Consider the following 15,707-nt stretch of genomic DNA (forward strand, 5'->3'; position numbering starts at 1 on the left):
GAGACCGCTAAGATGCACTTTGGAAGAGGTTATTACAGAAAGACTCCGACGTACATTTATGGCTCTGTGTTTATGCTTTAGCGGTGCGAAAGATTGTAAAAATAAGGAATTTTGGTTAAAAATTACTAAAATGTCATCATACTTAACATTTAACTGACTTTTTTTTTTTCTCTGAGCGCTTTATGGTATTATTACTGAGCCTGCTTTTAGAATTTAACAGAAATCAAACCTCTTACTCTGGTAAGGGGTTGAGGTTAAGGACAAGTTGTTTTTTTTTTTTAACCTTAGCGGCATTGGGTTTTTCACATCATTCTTCATCTTCTGAAAATCAAGTTTATTGTTTAGAAGCTTTCAAAGCAAAATAAATTAAAAAAAAAAAAAATACGTATCAGGTTGTGAGCCAGGACATCAAATCTGTGAACTCAGGATACCCTGTGACAAAGACAACAACATCCAAAGAGAGGTTTCCTCAATACACTATTTGTTCCTTTTGTATAAAAAGGTCAACAGTGGAATTATTATCCTGATTATATTTGATTTTCCTGTTAATTGGATTATTTGAGGAAAAGCAATATCTTTTTGGTATTTGTTGTTTTGCATTTTGTTATTTGAAAATGGTCCTGTGACTGTTCTTTTAGCAGGTCAAACAAAGTCCAGAAGGTGATCCTGATTCAAGGTAAACGTGGGGCAAATAGAGGCGGGCCGGATGGTGACTATATCCTCATGAGCGATTGGATGAAGTGAGTCTTTTAAAATCTGGAGTGCGTTGTAGACATTTTTAGTAAATATTAGTCGAGGAGGAAGAATACATCTTTACTGCAACTGATTTGGACAAGTCATGAGTGGATGCCCGTACTTTGAGAAGAGGCATTTGTACGTTCAATTTGTTACTGCACCAAAACTAGGGCTCTCGAGGAACTCGGCTGCTTTATTCTCCATGTTCATTTCAGCTTTTCTAATTCCATTGGCTGCAACACTCTAACAACTTTCATTACTTTAATCCAGGGGAAAACACCGAGTAACAAAAGGCCTTCTCTCTTTGCACTGCAGGTTATTCAAAAACAAGCCTCCAAATACAGAAGATGATGAGGATGGCTCTCAGGCAGGTGTTAACAAGGCCAGCAAAGGAGGAATCATCTATGGAGACTACCTGCAGGTAGAAAACACTACCCATCCTACGCACCAGTCTTTGCACCTGGCTTTCTAAATGAAAGACAAGTGCTGGAATTTGCATTTGTTTTTGAATCCAAGTTTTTCAGTCAAATGGTCTCTTTCTCTTCAACCCTCAGCTCGACAAAATAGTCTCAGCCCAGGTGTTGCAGAGTGAACTAAAGGGTAATAAGATCCATGATGAGCACCTCTTCATTGTCACCCATCAAGGTAAAACTAGCTTTGCAGAGTTTTTTTTTTTCTTCTACTGGTCTCACAGAAATAAAATTGTTTATTTAATCTTGTATTTAGTCTTTACATTTTTTGTTGAGTGTAATTCAACATGTTTGCAACACAGTTTCACTTGCGTCAACATTTTATAAATCTTTAAATCTTTAAAATTTTGAAAATTCATTTGAAAGAGTGAAAAATTGCTCCCCTGGAATTTAAAAAAAACAAAAACAAAAAACAATTCAGTAAAGAAATAACAACCAAGAAGCAGATTTATCACTTGCTGAGAAGCTGAGAACTGGACAACCACTTGTTTAAATTGTCATTTTTGCAATGCAATTCAGTGTTACATGGCTCTTGTGAACCCTGACTGTTCACTGACTTGTTCATCTTGTAATATTACACTAAAATGTTTATGATGCATCAATGTTTTTTGTGTTTCATTCCAGCCTATGAACTGTGGTTCAAACAGATTCTGTTTGAACTCGATTCAGTGCGTGAGATCTTCATCAGTGGACACGTAAGTCACATTTCTGACGCGAAAGAATCTAATAAAGTGCATGCGATTTTATTTCTTCCTCATTCACAAAAAAACAAAAAGGCTGAATTACTATGTATAAAATACAGACAAATATATTTTCTAGTTTGTAAGCACCCCTCTCTTAGATATGATTCTGGACCATAGAAAACATTTTCTACCACTAGATTCAAATCTTTCAGATGTGAACTGTCAGCGTTGAACACTGAAATCAAGAAGGAGACTAAGTTGAATAAATGGAAGAGTACATCATCAGAGGAGGATGAGGAGGAGAAGACAATGATAGTCAGCTCCCTCAGTTCCTCTGTTGAAGATGAAGTTATATTCAGTAGGAATTATTCAGTCGTTCTGGCTTTGGAGTTCAGTCAGGGAAAAATAAGAAATTTTGTGAATCGCCCAGGCTGGTGTTCTAAATTGAAATTAGAGCAACGCCAAAAGTCAGAAACTGTAATTATTTCAGCAATTAGATTTTTTTTTCTTTCCTCCTTTCGGGATATGAACTTACTCATTTTACTTTTCCCCCAGGTCCGAGACGAACGCAATATGCTCAAAGTCAACACTCGCATCCACAGGATTGTAATGATATTCAGACTGCTGGTCGACCAATTTGCAGTTTTAGAAACAATGACGGCCTTGGATTTTTTTGACTTCAGGTGAGCTTATAAATCCCTCGTGGGCCTCTCCACTTCAGCTCTAAAAATCTCATGCGACGCACTCCGTCTGTGCTGTGCGCACGGACGCTCACTTCTATGTGTTTTTGCGTGTAGGGAATACCTGTCTCCGGCCTCAGGCTTCCAAAGCCTTCAGTTTCGGCTCCTGGAGAACAAAATCGGGGTCCCAGACAACCTGAGGGTTCCTTACAACAGACGCCATTACAGAGACAATTTCAAGGGTCACGAGAGTGAGATGCTGCTCGCCACTGAACAGGAGCCCACGCTCTTAAAGCTAGTCGAGGTACGTCTTAGGACCACCCGCTTTATGGTCATCAGTTTTTTTCAGATTTAGTTCATTAAAGTAGGGATCGCTTTATTGTACTATATATTTGTGTTTTTTCAACATTCTGGATAAGCTGATCTGCTACCGAACAGGGTAGAAATGTGATAAAACATTGGGTCGGGTCTTTCACAGGAGTGGCTGGAGAGAACCCCTGGCTTGGAGGTGGATGGATTCAATTTCTGGGAAAGGCTGGAAATCAATATATTTGATGGGCTGAATCAAGAGAAGGAGAAATTTGAGGTAAGAGATTACTCTGACTTTCAGAAAAAAGAAAAAAAAAAATTAAAAAAAAACTTAGCTTTCCCTGGAGTGCACAGATGATTGACATAGAGACACATTTTTATCAATGTGTTGTTGTTTGTTTTGGAAGAAAATGCCAGATTCCGAGGAGAAGGAGGAACTGATGGCTGAGCTGGTCAAACAGAAGGAGCTCTTCACTTCTCTGTTTGATGAAAAGCGCCATGACCATCTCCTCAGCAAAGGTGAGTGCGCTCTACAAATTGAAAATCTGTCCAATTAATCGAACGCCGTCATCGTGTTGGTGTCAGGGGTTAACATATTTGCGTTTGTGGGCTAGATTTGACTCAACAGTGTTCCTGTGCTATGTATTACTACGTGAACTTTCAACATTTAGGCTCTAGCTCCCAAAACTACGTGACTCATGTAATATATTTTCAATGTTTCTAACCAGGTGAGAGGCGGCTCTCTTACAAGGCTCTACAAGGTGCCCTGATGATCTACTTCTACAGGTACGTGGGTTTCTGTTGGTTTGTTTTCTTACCTCTAATTGTCTAGTGACACTTTGCTGACACAGTGTATCTGTGTTATGCTTGCTTCAGACTGATAGGGTCTTAAGCTTCTACTGCTGACCGCAGCCCCGCTGGGTCGGTTGGGGTTTTAACACCTTGCTTAGGAGCACCTCGGTGCCAGCTCTTGAGGCAGGCGTACTAAAATCTGTAAAATGTATCCTCAGTTCCCAAAATCTTCTCTTACCTTTTAGGGAGGAGCCGAGGTTCCAGGTTCCTTTCCAGCTGCTCACATCCCTCATGGATATTGACACTCTCATGACAAAATGGAGATGTAAGTACCGCCGCGACTGTCAGCTGCTGCAATAAGCTCAGCCAGTGAACCAGAGGGGAAAAATGCGGCGGCGAAAAAGCGAGCGTCTACCAGGAAACCAGGGCTTTAATATTTCGCACAAGGGCAGAGTTGACTAACGGGGGGAGCTTACAGAACTGAGGCTAGGTCACGACCTCAGAGGCAGAAGACTCTTACAACCTCCTCCACGTCTGCTGATCAATCCAACAAACTTATTCCCGTGAATTTTTTTTTTTTTTTTAACGGATTTATGTCTCATCGATGGCCAAATAATTCACAGCTCAAATGAAATATGCAGAGCCAGAGCATCGCTCAGATCACAATGGATATTTTTGTCTTTTGTTTTAGACAATCATGTATGCATGGTGCATCGTATGATTGGCAGCAAAGCCGGCACAGGGGGATCATCTGGCTACCACTACCTGAGATCTACAGTCAGGTATTGCGTGTTGTAAAGTTCGACCTGCCGATTAAACACTTTACACTCCAAGTATCTTAAACACTTCAGAGTTAATTTAGATAAGGGCAGTATTACTGTTACTCTGTGCTTATCTAAATTACCTGTCATACGGTCACTTCATCCGGACTTGCACACACAGTATTTAAAGTTCATTTCGAAGGAGCTACGACACACATTTATGCAGCATTCATTAGTTTAACAGCTTTTCACATGAGCTTTTGTCCTTCAGAAAGTAACAATTTGTTACAGATGCTCAATTATACTGACAGAGTACATGAGGTGAGTAGTGATTGAATGATTTTCTCTCCCTTTAGCGACCGCTATAAAGTGTTTGTGGATCTGTTCAACCTGGCAACATTCCTGGTGCCTCGCCACTGGGTGCCCAAGCTGAATCCCAATGTTCATACCTTCCTCTACATGGCCGAGTTCTGCGACAGCTCCTACTGCAGCAGCGAAGACTCGGACTAGGGGGCATCTCGCCCGTCTGCCCCGGTTTCCTTTCTTTCACTGTAACAGATCTCGCGACTGCGGGTCGTTTGCGCAGCTGAAAAGTTTGAGTGGCAGGTTCGTAGGCGAATAGGTGGCCATCAAAACATGCCAAGAAACACACATTTTGTTCAGTCCAGAGAGCTAAGATACGCATGGCATCAGGTTGGTCTACCCGAAAAAAGCCCATACATCGAAAAATTATATTTTTTCTTGAGAATTGTGAGAGCGCAGCCTTAAATGCATCCCGTTTTAGCACAAAGTACCTTAAAACTAAATTAGATTATGAAAGACACTCTTACATTGTGTTTTCTGAGCACCTTGAATCTTAATTTGTCGTTTTTTCCAGTTGATAAAGGATGTTGGAGTGCGACCACCAAAATATCCATCAGGTAGAAACATTGTACCCCTGCTGGTTGTTCAAAATTACAAAAATCTTACATTTCAATGTTTAGCAAGCAAGGTAAAAACCCTTGTTTTCCCATTGTAAGACTAAAAGCATACCAAATATCCTACAATTATGTTGGAAAAAGAACAGAACAGCAAATGACTTGTTCATTAGTTACATCAGGCTACAGAACTTGCAACACAGCAACTGACCCTGAATAAATCAAACGGCGATATTAGACTGTTTTGCTCTAATCTCTAATCCTGACTGGACACGCAGTACAGCAGATGGCTCCTTGATAAGATTTGCTTTAGATGTTTTAAATTATGCAAATTCACCATGACTGACCTGAAAGCAAATGGATGGGTGAGAGCAGTGATCAAACTGGCGGCGCTGAAGAGTTTTTACACAGTTTTTTTTTTTTTAACAAAAGTATCATCTTTCATGCCAGCATGGGGAACGTGTCAGAGAGGGAGCTATTTCAGACTACTGAGACGTGGCTTCAGTGCAAACCTCTGTATAAACAATCAATGTCAACATCTAAAATAAAACAATTTGCATAAAATGCAACTACAAATGTAAAACTATAAAATATGAACCATAAAAGTTGTACATAATGTGAATAATGTACTTGTTTTAGATGTGTTTTGTATAGTATTCTGTATGTTGCTAAATTAATTTTGTTATGTATTTATGCAGTGATTAATGTGATCTCTGTGTAGATAAATTTGAGTTATATTACCCATGACATGTATCTACCTTATGTATTTAATAAGATACGTATTTTGTACAGTGCATGTATTCTTATTATTAGTTATGCAGTGGTGTATGTGTGTTAATCGCTCAGTTATGATCCAACATCTATCAACATATGAAGTGATTTATTTTGTTTTGGTGATGCAAGATGGTGACATTTCAATAAAAAAAAAAAACTAAAAAAAACAAACCATGATTTAAAGCGACTGATTTCAATTTTGGCAGCAGTGAGCACACACAAAGTTGCTCACACAAAAACATACAATGATATAGACAAAAATATACACCTTGCTGTTAAAGAGAAACTGCTGCCACAAAATCAGCAATACCTGGGAAGATAAAAAAAGAGAGATGTATCAAGCCTGGAGGGGATAGTGGGCACCGTCACACAGACACCAAACTAAAAGGAGATATAAACAGAAAATGAAAAAGAGGCAAAGATCATACTTACCACAAATGTTGCCGCCAGTTTTTATGTAAACATAGCCCTCATTCCCCCACGTGGTTCCCCACGAGTTCTGCACAATCCAGTATGGAATATCCCCTAAGAGAGACAACATGCATTTCAAGATTTAATTATTTACAAGATAAAGGAGCACTAGGTGTGTGTGTGTGTGTGTGTATGTTTTGTGTGTGTGGGTGTGCTGCAGTTGCAACCACTTTAAACCGTTACATAATCACTCAAATCCTTGTGTAATACCCACAAAACACAAGTGTGTGTGAAATAATTAATGATGAAAAAATATAAAACGCCGCTGTGTGTCAACTATGTCAAGAAACAAACAGTGAGACAGCTGAGAACACATACTGATAATAAAACTGTTTAACCTGTTATCTTCCAAACCTTTCAACCTTTCACACTGATTTTGTGTGTTAAACCTGGGACACTGAGCTTTAAGAGGTAACCGTCTAAATAATCAGAACCGCTATTCTTAGAAATCTTGTAACATCACATCGACTAGTGCATACATAAGTCCCGTGTTTACCAACCCAGCCACTTTCCAATCACTCTGCACCAAAGAGGATCAACAGGACAAAGAAAATAAATGTTAAATCTACACACTCTAAATCCGACAAAACATCAACATTTTCATCATAATCCAGATTAAAAACTGCAGAAGTATTTCGCCAGTGGGATGAGATATTAACTCCTAGCTCTTTCAACGATTTTCTAGAAATGTGGGCTGATATCTTCTGGCACCACTGAATAAGAACATTACTACGATATTGAGTAAATTAACCAAAGGAAGACGCGTTAATTTTCACTGGAAACCTGAATCTAACTTACACCCCGGTAGCAGACTTTTCATTTGATATAGGAAAATGAGAACTTTAAGACTCAGCAACATTAGCTATAGGGCTTGTTAAAATATCTCGTTCTCCCCCTTTGTTTTAGCACTTAATTAGGGGTGATGAGACACTCTGCTCTGTGGCGGCAACTGGTGATTAAAGCTGAATAAGACTGGCATAATTTTTACCTAAAAATCTTGCATTTCGTTTAAATTACTTTTCAAAGACCCCAGGGGTTGCAAAACTTTCCTGACCTAAAAAGGTGAGTATTAGTTCAAGCAAAACATAAAATCCCTTTTATTCTCGAATTACGATTCCGTCTCATGTCAGTGTGGCGGCAGTGTGTACCAGTAGTGTCGTATCCAATAACCAGAACAGCATGGTTAGAGCACTGGCTTGAGCAGTGGTGCTGGATGATCCCTCCCATGTAATCCTGCCAGCTGACAGCGTCCACGACAGCAGCCAGAGGGCCACGCTCCACCAGCTGACCCATCATTGCTTCTTCTTGTCCACTGAATAACAGAATAACAAAACTGTGCTCTCGGGGTAGCGTGTTTGGCCTGGTGATTACACAGCTTTTTGACACATCATCGTGTAAACTATACTGTAAAGTAAGGGGACTGGAGAATGTATTAGGCTACACTCTTTAAGCAAGATATCGAGGTTATTACTTAAGGTCAACATTTCACAGGGCTGCGCTATTTTACCGTCTCTCCGTCTCTCGCCGCCTTCCTCTTCGTCTCCTTCATCCAATCGGCGTATCAGTTCCTGAACAACTATTGCACATTTTCTCATTCATAAAATTGCCCTTTTCCTCGTTCTCTCTGTTGCACATATGCAGGCACATCCTGTGCCATCCCATCTCCCACTGGGCAGAGCTGTGATGCCCTCATGTCCCACGACATATGGGAGATGGGGGGGGTTCTGGAGTCTAACTCGGTGCCAAAACTATACTGAATAATCAATCTTGCCTCACATTCATCTTGAGGTGGGGTCACGTCATATTGAAACTTTATGATCACATTATTCTTTTCCTAAGCAGCTGTAAAGGTCTGGCTTGTGAGCCCCTCTACCAGAAGGTCAAGACTTTACCGTGACCCCTGAGCCTCCATCCTGCAGGGGCAGGTCAAAGGGTAAATTTTCATACCAGTCCAGTGGATTGTTGAGATAAAGAGGTCTTTTAGTAGCAGCACGACACTGACATTTACTAAGTTTGATCGTTGTTGCATCTCTACTTTGCTTTACTATTAATTCCTGTTTAAAAATCCTTTAAAAACATGATTATATTAACAAATTGTATGCATTAAAAGCTACATCTGCCACAAGTTGTACGTAAGGAAAAAATCTACACAAAAAAAACAACAAAATTTTATATTAGATTGACAAATATAACAAACTTAACTCGTAAACTCTATCAAATCAAAACTCCATCAACTCTAACAGAGGACCCTGATGTGAGCTATGATAGCAATAAAACAATACAGTGCTAATAAAAAAATAATAATAATAATAATATTAGGCACTACATGTGCTTAAAACTGAGGCACAATCCTGTTCAATATTAGAGTCAAGAACCTCTGTGCTACTGAGCAACCCATGTCTGTGTTGACACAGTAAATACTGTAGTCTATCATTGCACAGGACCGATCCCCTTCCCCTCTCCCCTGTCCTCGGTACTTTATGAAAACCACATTAAAATTCCGTGTGGTTTTACCCAAATATAGCACTGTTAATTTTTAGCCTTTATTGCTTATGGATAGCTTGCAAAGATGTGTCTTTTACCCGAAGTCATGCGCAGTAAAGTTCTTCACAGCAACACCATCGTGCGACTGGGAGAAAAAATGGCAGATTCCTGTCCTGGCCTTGTAGGGATACTCTGACTGAGGCACTAATTTCACTCTGGTATAAAAAGAAAGTAGTTCATCTCAGTGAGTGTGTTATCTGAATACAAAACATCCAGCCATCTTTTTTACAGCAGTTTCCTAATTTATGTTTGACTCTTAAGAACACCAATCTTATTTTGCCTGCTGATCTCTCTCATTAAAACACATGATGATATTACCTTATTTTTAAAAATAGAAAATTTAAAACATCAGCGTATCTTCAACACAGGTCTCCTCTTCCATAAACAGTCACTTAAAAGGACAGAAATACTCAGTGCATCTGTTGTGCATGAGAAGTACTGGAAGTTAAGGTTTATTGTACCTTTGTACTGCATCTGTTCAAATTAAAAAAATATATGTTAAAGGCCTTATTTTATGTAAAAATATCACCATACCTGTTTTAACCAATTCAGAGCCCGGAACGGGGAGCCCCCATTGCAGCCTTGATTTTCAAAGGAGCAGTCCAGAATCTGCTGCACGCTGAGCTGCTCCAGCCGCGAGCCTCCTATAGCGTGGACGGACTGCATGGCACCAACCACACTAAACGCCCAACAACTCCCACACTGCAAAGGTAAAATGATAGAACCAACAACAACAACAACAACAAAAAAAAAACTAACAACAAAAACTGAAAAATTATTTAGGTCTGGAGAGTCATTGTTTTGCTTATCCACATCTACTTCATCTACAAGTGCATCAAACGTCAGCAAGGTAAATACTTATTTTCCATTGAATACTGGTCCCTGTTCCCCTGTGAGCCTGCTATCCATATCATTGCCAGCCATGGAATTCATATTTAAAAATGTCTCTCCCAGTTTTCCTAGAACGACACAAAATTTAGATACGATTTCAAATGGGGTCTGGATAGTGGGTACAGTACCAACTAAACTTGGGGGACTGGTTCCAAATCACAATAGGTTTGGGTGCGATGGCATTTTGATCCGGGGTCTACAGTGAGTGTGGATGTTGTGCATAAGTATGATGAGGTGAGATGATCTGGCCACTGTGAGTGGACTGTGACTAACTGTTTTCTGCTGCCATCTACTGACAGAAACACGTCTTAATTTCTGCTTCGGTTAATGTACTTCAGCTTTAAGGCTGAAGATCATTTGAGATATTTTATGCTTCATATCCAATATAGATTATATTACTTTTCTGAAACAGTCTTTTTTTTTGAGAGAGAGAGAAAACACAGTGCATTTTTTTCCTGCGTAACATCTACACAGGCACTGTCAAAACAACATTAGACTATGCTCAGTTCACTCGCTCAGTGTAAATTCCCAGCAATGTGATGAAAACCTGAGCCCTCCACGTAAAAATCCAATATTTTATTTCTCAATATGGTTCCATGGGTTAAAATCAATACTGAAACCGAAATCAGTCATTATTGCTTGGACTGGAGATAAGTACGTGCTTAGTATACAAAATATTAGGACCATACGCTCTCTCCTCGAGTCATAAAAGTGGAATCAAGAGAAGGAAAAACCGGATCGAGACGAATTTATGAGATACGAGAGGCTTGATGTCTTGTGTCTTTGTGCAAGGTACCGGATGTCATTCTCTGTCCGTCCATATCTCTGTCTGTTGTGAAAACTTAGCTCGGGCAGGTTTCGCAGGCTGGGCCAGAGAAAAAAGGGCAAACCTGGGAAGGAAAACTGCAGCAGAGCAAAGGGGTACGTGAGCTTGGTCATGTACAGACACAACTCCCTGGAGTGGTTAGCCCTACCTGAAGTCGAGAGAGTAAAATATATGTTATCGCCTTGGCTTTTTCCTTTATGGGCCATGTCTCTCCCTTAGGACAACAGTTTTACAGTGAAAATATCATCCCTGACGGCAAATTACTTGGCTACAGAGATAAAAGGACAAAAAGAGCACAGAGTGAACCTGTGAGGACACTCTGCTCCCCGAGCAAAATTCACTTAATGACTCAAGTTTGTCACTGTAACCTGCATTTCCGTGACTGTTACTGAAGCCCCCCCCTCCATTAAAAAATGCCATTTGCTTTCTGCTACTTCATGCTTGACCTTCGTCTTCTGATGTGGGGGGGGGGTTGTTCCCTGTGCTAACTTTAAATCCGTTTGAGACGTGCACCTCCGATCATGATTGTACGATTCCACGGCAGGTTTGGAAGCCAATCGTGCTTGTGTGATGGGGAAACCTGAAGCCTCCAATGCACCTGGACTTTTCAGTGAAGTAGGAGACACACCACATGTCCACTTGTGGAACTTTTGAAATGAACAATTCAAAGAGGGAGAAGGGATAGATGTGATTTTAGTCAGTTTTTTAACTAGGTAATCAAACTGTTTTTGTGGGAAAACCATATCAGGGACAGCATAAACTTCATACCTAGTATTAACTGAAAGGCAAGGAATACTCCTGGAAAGAACATCACCATTTTGATAGTGTAATTTCTGAGGACTCGTGGCTATTATGGGCACCCTCATACATATTTGGGTTGTCTACTGCCCACCTGTGTTTGTCATGACATCATCCGATTGCTTTTTTCTTTTTCCTTTATGATGAAATGTTTTGATGCAAAAAGAAAAAGAAGAGACATTAATTTGTTTGACCGTAACCCAACTGTGTCTCTGTACCTACAGTACATTCCTACCTATACAGTGTATCTATCATCCCTCTGTGTAAACCTCACCGCTTGTTGGTTCTGGACCGGTGCCACCACCGCTTTGTCCCTCCAGTCAAATTTGGCTGGGAGCCCCTCTGTCTTCAGCCCAGTGAAGGGTGCAGCTCTGTCACTGCTCGCTCGCAGGTAGAGATCTGTGGACAACAGATGCACTTCAAAGTCATTCCTGGACACAGAGAGGCATGTGAACAAGCGCCCTGCCTCCTGGATGGCTGTGCTGAATCTGCACAGTCATCCAGGAGGCAGGGTGCTCAATTACGTTTAAAACAATCCACTGGACAGATATGAGCGAGTGAATCTATTCCACCTGATGAGGTACCTTCGGTTGTCGAGAAGTTATTTGAACACACGGTGAAGCATTTTCAGCTGTGTTATAAGTGTCCAGTAAATTCAACAAACAAAGATACAGTGCATTCACCTAATCCAATCCTGCATACTTAAAATACGTGACAAAACTCCAGTCTACCTCTGAATTCCTCCTGTGAAAGGTCTGAGAACTGGTTGATGCCATACTTGGCCGACTCTGGTGCTGCGGAAAACGAGTTCAGGAGCGCGTGTCGCTTCGCAGCATCCTGTCAACAACACACATTAGCCGTGGTCAAGTTAAGAGGAGAGGCGGCAAAATGTGGGCAACTCTGGTCATCAAAATGGGTTCCTGTAAAAAGTCTTACAAAAAATAACAACATAATTATAATGAGAAGGAGACAGTAAAGAACAAAAACCAGGGGAAAAAAGCAGAAGTCTAAAGCTGATTTACTTTACTTTTTTTTTTTTTACATAACACAACATGTGTGAGTCTCATTCACAACCCATGAGTTATCTGCATTGTAGTATTTGATCGCTAACCTGTGGAGGAAAGAGTATGTTTGCTCCAGTACTGCATTGGGTAGCTGAGTATTTCAATTTTATGCTAATTTACACTTCCACTCAGCCACATTTCAGGGAGAAATATTGTACATTTCACTCCACCACTTTAATCATCATCAGCAGCAGCAGCAGCAGCAGCAGCACATCTAGAGTTACTGTAACTTTGCAGATTCAAATTTCACAAACAAGGAATATGATCAGATTTTAAGATTAAACTCCCAAACAGTAGTGTAATCCACTTAAAATTAGCTCCCCCTCAACAGGCTACAACATTAACGTCCTGTTTATATATTGATACTCAAATGATAATAACATAGTAATAAAATATATACACTCAGTTGCCAGTTTATTAGGTACTTCTAGCTAAAACTATTGCAGTCTAATACAGCAACCCTGAGATAAATCTTCATGAAGTTTGGAACATTTAACGTTTAGTGTTTGTCTGGACCTATTATATCCAAACCATTTATGTCCGTGAGGGTAAAGAACATAATGGAAACACCTCTCAACCTAACACAATACAATTCAACAGCACCACAGACTAGCAGCCACTAAAATGACCATGAAGTTGAATCAACATCTGTATAAAACATTCACAAAAAGTGATTATTAAGAAGGTTTCAGGACCGTAATTTTTGTTTCATTACTTTTGCATTAGATTGCTCTAAATTTACCAGGCTGTGCCTGATAAATTGGTAACTGAGTGTATACTAATAAAGCACTCCGAAAGGGGTAACTTTCTGAGCAGTGGCCACAAGTGACAATTAGGGGGTTAATGTGGTTCAAGAAGTATTCAGATCTATTAACTTAACTAAAAATACCAATACGGCAATGTAAAAACACTCAACTACAGGTGAAAGTCCTGCATTCAAAATCCTGCTCAAGTACATTAGTAATATCAGCAAAATATACTCAGAGATATCATATATATTATGTAACAGTGACAGCACTCGTTCTGAGAAGAATGTCCCGTGTGACTTATATATTATTATATATTTTATCGCTAGAGTGATAATAGCAGTACATTAATGTTTAAACAGCTTTTTAGTGTTATAGCTGCTTGAGGTGGAGATATCTTTAAATACTTGACATACAGTTAGGTTGTTTCACCCAGTGGTTCCTAACCTAGTGGTCAGGCCCCTCCGAAGAGCCACGAGATAAATCTGGGGGCTCTTAAGATTGTTTATGGGGCAGAAACGGAGAACGAAACGAAGATGCACACGCGTGTAGTCGTCTTTTTAGACCTCTCTCCATTCTCTGCCTCTTTTGTGAAATATTTGAGAGTTTGACCCTTTTCGAGCTTCCAACGCTTTTTGAAATGAAACATTTTAAGGAAGCCTTTGGAGTTTAGGGGAAGTGTCTCTTCAGTGGAGCTGCTAACGACTCATGGTCACAAAACAAAACGTTTGGTCACCTCTGGTTAAATATTAGAAAAAGCCTTGTAGTTTATCACTTTTTTTATTTATTTTTTTTATTGTTTTTTTAGTCTTAATCTGGAAAGTAACTAGTAACTGAAACTGTCAGATTAATGTAGTGCAATATAAAGTACAATACTTCCATCTGATATGTAGCGGAGAATAAGTATAAAGCCGCATAAAGTGGAAACACTCATTTAAAGTACAAGTACCCCTACTTGGGTAACTGTACTTAGTTATTTTTCCACCACTGAGGACTCTTGCTTGTAATGGACCATTGTTACATTGTGGTATTACTATTTCTTACTCAGTCTCAGTACGTTTTCCACCGTCATCTACTAATACGAATTCCGTATATAATTAATACAGGGTTCGTAAACATTTCGCGTTTTCTACCAAACATGACACATGTCCTTCATCCGCATGGGTGGGCGTGGTCCGCCGGGACGTTCGTTTTCAGGGCGCGTTGAGGAGCGTCGACAGAGTTTTGTTTTTTTTGTTTGTTTCCTTACACGTCTCTCTGTCTCCCTCACCTGAAAATAGAGATGACGACGCTCAAGTTCCCCGCTGCTGACCTCGTGCTCGCGCCGAAACCGCTCCCTGAACGAGTGGAAACCCGCCGCCGCCGGGCCGCTCAACTCGTTCCGAGCCTCGTCCGGGCCGACGCTCCGGCAACGCAGGGCCGAGGCGAGTGCGCCGAGGGCGGCGACGGCGGCGGCGAGCACCGGGCGGCCCCTCATTCGACGACGAAGTGCCGGTCGGAAGCGGGCTTCAGATTCAAATGTGGGAGGTTTCGAAAATGTTTGGATGTTCGAGGAAAAAAAACTAAACAAAAAACATAAACAAACTAACAAACAAACAAAAGTGCGGGACGACGTTTGGCACATGCGCAGTGATCAGAGAGGCGCTTCCTCGAAAACAGAAAGTAAAAAAAATTGCGCGCTATTCACGGCAAAAGAGGGCATTTAAGAGACCCCTAAAAGTTTCACATTGACTTTAAACGTGGATGTTTGGCGCGACTGTTAAATTGTTACACACAACGTCGCATTTTACTAGAAACGTAAAGTTGCCGAGTATGAGCCCGTCGCACAACAGCGACCAATCGGTGAAATCCTCGAGGGTCTTGGCCAAACGGACCGGAAGTGCGGGCTCAGAATAGCCCCATGGCTGACGCCCCACATCGGCGAGCTTTTGGTCGAGTAAAAACAAAGTAACATTTTCCGGAGGTTTTAACTCAGATCAAAGCATGTTCACCAGCCTTCCGGGCTTCAGAAGTGTCAATGGTCAACCCTCGAATGGGAATTGGTTCCAGAAGCCTCAAAACCAATATGTACAACGGTGGCGACTGTTCAGTGAGCTCCCCACAGCCTCTTCATCCTTTCAAGTAGAGCGAGACACGACCCAAAGTTAGATGCTCACATGTTGCCTGGATTGCCACAACAACACACAAGGCGGGGGGGGGGGTCACATAATGGCCAATTTTGTTCATAAGGACCCGGGCTATTGATA

The 15,707-nt window shown here is 40.8% G+C and overlaps 2 protein-coding genes across 6 annotated transcripts; one reads left to right on the forward strand and one right to left on the reverse strand.

Annotated features, from left to right (window-relative positions):
* Window positions 1-374: 374 nt before the first annotated feature.
* On the forward strand, window positions 375-6,257 carry tdo2a (tryptophan 2,3-dioxygenase a). Of its 4 annotated transcripts, none has more exons than XM_040119411.1 (13): window positions 375-463; window positions 639-873; window positions 1,051-1,156; window positions 1,290-1,380; window positions 1,830-1,900; window positions 2,444-2,571; window positions 2,686-2,872; window positions 3,047-3,154; window positions 3,285-3,396; window positions 3,606-3,663; window positions 3,915-3,994; window positions 4,361-4,451; window positions 4,787-6,257. In XM_040119411.1, exons 2-13 carry the CDS (start codon window positions 839-841, stop codon window positions 4,938-4,940), a joined length of 1,221 nt encoding a protein of 406 aa, XP_039975345.1. In that variant the 5' UTR covers window positions 375-463; window positions 639-838; the 3' UTR covers window positions 4,941-6,257. The 4 variants fall into 4 exon arrangements, with proteins under 4 accessions (XP_039975345.1, XP_039975349.1, XP_039975344.1 ...); XM_040119415.1 differs by having other exon boundaries at window positions 639-740; XM_040119410.1 differs by lacking the exon at window positions 375-463 and having other exon boundaries at window positions 475-873.
* On the reverse strand, window positions 6,229-15,349 carry ctso (cathepsin O). 2 transcript variants are annotated; one of them, XM_040119417.1, is made up of 9 exons: window positions 14,926-15,348; window positions 14,732-14,820; window positions 12,383-12,488; window positions 11,926-12,050; window positions 9,671-9,838; window positions 9,175-9,296; window positions 7,741-7,904; window positions 6,554-6,646; window positions 6,229-6,431 (listed from the first exon to the last, which is right to left on the reverse strand). In XM_040119417.1, the coding sequence occupies exons 1-9, from the start codon at window positions 15,083-15,085 to the stop codon at window positions 6,397-6,399; spliced, it is 1,062 nt and encodes a 353-aa protein (XP_039975351.1). In that variant the 5' UTR covers window positions 15,086-15,348; the 3' UTR covers window positions 6,229-6,396. The 2 variants fall into 2 exon arrangements, with proteins under 2 accessions (XP_039975351.1, XP_039975350.1); XM_040119416.1 differs by having other exon boundaries at window positions 14,732-15,349.
* Window positions 15,350-15,707: the final 358 nt, after the last annotated feature.

The sequence above is a fragment of the Xiphias gladius genome, chromosome 23 (genome assembly GCF_016859285.1).
Source record: "Xiphias gladius isolate SHS-SW01 ecotype Sanya breed wild chromosome 23, ASM1685928v1, whole genome shotgun sequence".
Lineage (NCBI taxonomy): Eukaryota > Metazoa > Chordata > Actinopteri > Istiophoriformes > Xiphiidae > Xiphias > Xiphias gladius.